Raw genomic sequence first — 2,981 nt, 5'->3', positions numbered from 1 at the left:
AGATTCTGACTCACCATCAGGCTTTCTGAGTTCCTCTTCTTGCTGGTGGCCTCTGGGATCCCGCCGGCGCAGGGCGGTTCACTCCCTTCCCGCCGACATGTTTCTTGAAGTTTACTTTGGAATGAATAAATGATACTTAATATGAAAAGCAGATGATTTTCAAGGACTTTTAATATATTTACTCTTTGTTTTAAAGATGATCTCAAGCTTTTTAGATCAGCAAGCCATCCTGTTTGTGGACACTGCTGATCGCCTGGCCTCGTTAGCTAGAGATGCTCTGGTCCACGCGCGCCTGCCTAGTTTTGCCATCCCGTATGCCATTGATGTACTGACTACTGGGTCTTATCCACGGCTGCCAACCTGTATTAGGGTAAGCGCTTTGCACCTGTGTTCCTAAAAGTTGAAGGCTTTGGCATTGTATTCTATTGTATCATTAAGTATAGCAAAACAAAACAAACCACTTAGTTTTAAGACAAATAGCTGATGTAGTTTGCTTTTCTCTCTAGTCAAGGTAGTTTGCTTTTTTCTGTACAACTGAAATTGTGGGTTTTTTGAAATAAATTGGAACCAGAATGTGAGTAGGTATCAAAATGGGTCAATCTTTTTTTTCCAGGGGTGAGTAGATGTGCAAACATAACTTAATTTCTGTTTTAGATATGATAATACTATGCACTAGTTGCGTTTTAGAAGTGTTTTAAAAATTTATTTTTGCAACAGTTTCCTGACTTGGTGCTGTTGTATTTTACAATTTTAAGAAGTGGTAGATGTTATCTAGTAACATTCAGTTGGTTTCATATATGGAGCATGAAGCAGATCATGTTGTATTATGGTCTTAGCTCGGTGAAATCATTGGTGCTCTTTTTTTTTTGTCTTTTTCCGTGTCCAGCAACGGATTGCAACCCTCAGTGTTGCCCCCGTACCGGACCGGGGACCGGCAACGGGATCACAACCCTCGGTGTTGCTCCCGCGCCTCGCTCAGCCAGTGAGCGGGAACCGGTCTGTATGTGGGATCCGAACCCTCGGGCGGGAGCGCCGCCGCGCTTCCCAAGCGGCGCACTATCCAGTGCGCCACCGGGCCGGCCCCATTGGTGCTCTTAATGCATGATAGTTATGGTCACTGTTACTGGATGTAGACTGCCGAAATCTGTGTTGAGATTCTCTTGGGTAAAGTAAGAACACGTTGTATAAAGACAGGCACAGGTAAAAAATTATGCTTCTTTGTACCTTGTTGAAAAATCACTTAAATTTTTTTGTAGGATAAAATTATTCCTCCGGACCCAATTACCAAAATTGAGAAACAAGCCACACTTCTTCAGCTGAATCAGATTCTTAGACATCGGCTTGTAACCACAGATCTTCCTCCTCAGTTAGCAAACCTTACAGTTGGTATGTATCTGAAATTTATTTTTTTAAGAGTTGACTTGTTAGAGCATTTTCTTTTCTTTTTTTTTGGCAGCCGGCCAGAATGGGGATCTGAACCTTTGACCTTAGTGTTATAACAGCACTCTCTGACCACCTGAGCTAACCAGCCAGCCCATTGTTAGAATATTTTCTTAAACAGCTTTTTGGGTTTTATTCAAAGAAATATTACGAAGTTTTGGCCTACAATTTTGGTGGTTGTTGAATCTATGACTTGTCAGCCATATCATTTCTCTTTAGTACCTAGAGCTAGTATTTGAAGCTGGGGAGTGGGTGAGATCACCTGGGGTGGGAGGAGAGAAGAGGTCTCAGAGCTAAGCCTCAAGAAAATATTGTTGACTTAGTTAGAAGAGTTGCTTTGGTTTCTTGATGACTTGGAAGCTGGCCAAACCACTGAATGGTTTGAACATGTAGGAAAGAATTTTCAATCTATTTAAAATTTCTTATAAGCAAGACTGAAAGTTCTAGGTTAGCTTATTTTTTAGCAATGTACACTTCTTCTTCTTCTTCCAAAAGCAAATGGCCGAGTGAAGTTTCGAGTTGAAGGAGAATTTGAAGCTACCTTGACTGTGATGGGAGATGACCCAGATGTTCCGTGGCGTCTTCTTAAGCTGGAAATTCTAGTTGAGGATAAGGAAACAGGAGGTAAAGGATAAATACTGATATAAGTCATAAATATTGATTTAGGTGTTTGGTATTTTTATATTATTGAAATATTCCTACAGAATAATAAATATGTATAGCAGTTTATCCTGTAATTTGAAGCAAATTTCATGATAATCATAACTACCTACTGACCAAAGAAATTTTAGTGTTTCTCAGAGCATAATGTTCTCTAATTCCATATATAATTTTATTTCTTTTTTTTTTTTTAAATTAATTGTTAGTGTATGCTTCCTTAGTTGGTGCTATTACAGGACCTGTACACCTTTTTGATTGACTACCTTTTTTTCTCCTGCCAATGGAAGATGGGCGAGCTTTGGTTCATAGTATGCAAATCAACTTTATCCATCAGCTGGTGCAGTCCAGACTCTTTGCTGATGAGAAACCTCTTCAGGACATGTACAACTGTCTGCGTATCCTTCTAAAATTTGAGACATGTATTTGTAAGGATTTTGTGTCTCCTTTGTCTACCCCCGTTTTCCATTTGTCTTTAGTCCTGAACTGTAGAAGCCTAAACCTCCCACCCCCCCAACCCCCCCTATTTGGGTAGAAACAGGGCTAGGGAACTGGCCATTGGGTAGAAACAGGGCTAGGGAACTGGCCAGTGTGAAGAATAGTTATACATCTATAATAAACCAAATTTTAAGTTTTACCATTGACTTTGCAGGTAAAAACAAAAAAGTGATTAATTAAAAATAGTACTATTTGGGGGAAAGTTGCTATTTGGTCAATTTATATTCTCTAAAGTGTGATGAATTAAGGGACAACCTGGAATGGTTTGTTTATATTGCCTCCAAATTAAATATAAAACCTTTTTCTAAAATTATGACACAAAGGGGCCGGCCCGGTGGCGCACTGGATAGTGCGCCGCTTGGGAAGCGCGGCAGCGCTCCCGTCCG

General features: G+C 40.3%; 1 protein-coding gene across 1 annotated transcript in view; it reads left to right on the top strand.

The window, feature by feature from the left end:
• LOC103610659 (mediator of RNA polymerase II transcription subunit 14-like) overlaps positions 1-2,981 on the top strand; it is a 26,743-nt gene that overhangs the window by 20,827 nt on the left and 2,935 nt on the right. The window contains exons 5-8 of the mRNA XM_008594777.1: positions 197-370; positions 1,257-1,386; positions 1,936-2,064; positions 2,388-2,495. Of these exons, the coding sequence (XP_008592999.1) occupies positions 197-370; positions 1,257-1,386; positions 1,936-2,064; positions 2,388-2,495 (541 nt within the window). The remainder of the gene's footprint in view (positions 1-196; positions 371-1,256; positions 1,387-1,935; positions 2,065-2,387; positions 2,496-2,981) is intronic.

The sequence above is a fragment of the Galeopterus variegatus genome, unplaced genomic scaffold (genome assembly GCF_000696425.1).
Source record: "Galeopterus variegatus unplaced genomic scaffold, G_variegatus-3.0.2 Scaffold11529, whole genome shotgun sequence".
NCBI classification, from domain to species: domain Eukaryota; kingdom Metazoa; phylum Chordata; class Mammalia; order Dermoptera; family Cynocephalidae; genus Galeopterus; species Galeopterus variegatus.
Note: the sequence above shows the minus strand (reverse complement) of the source record. Positions and strands in the feature narration are given on the sequence as shown.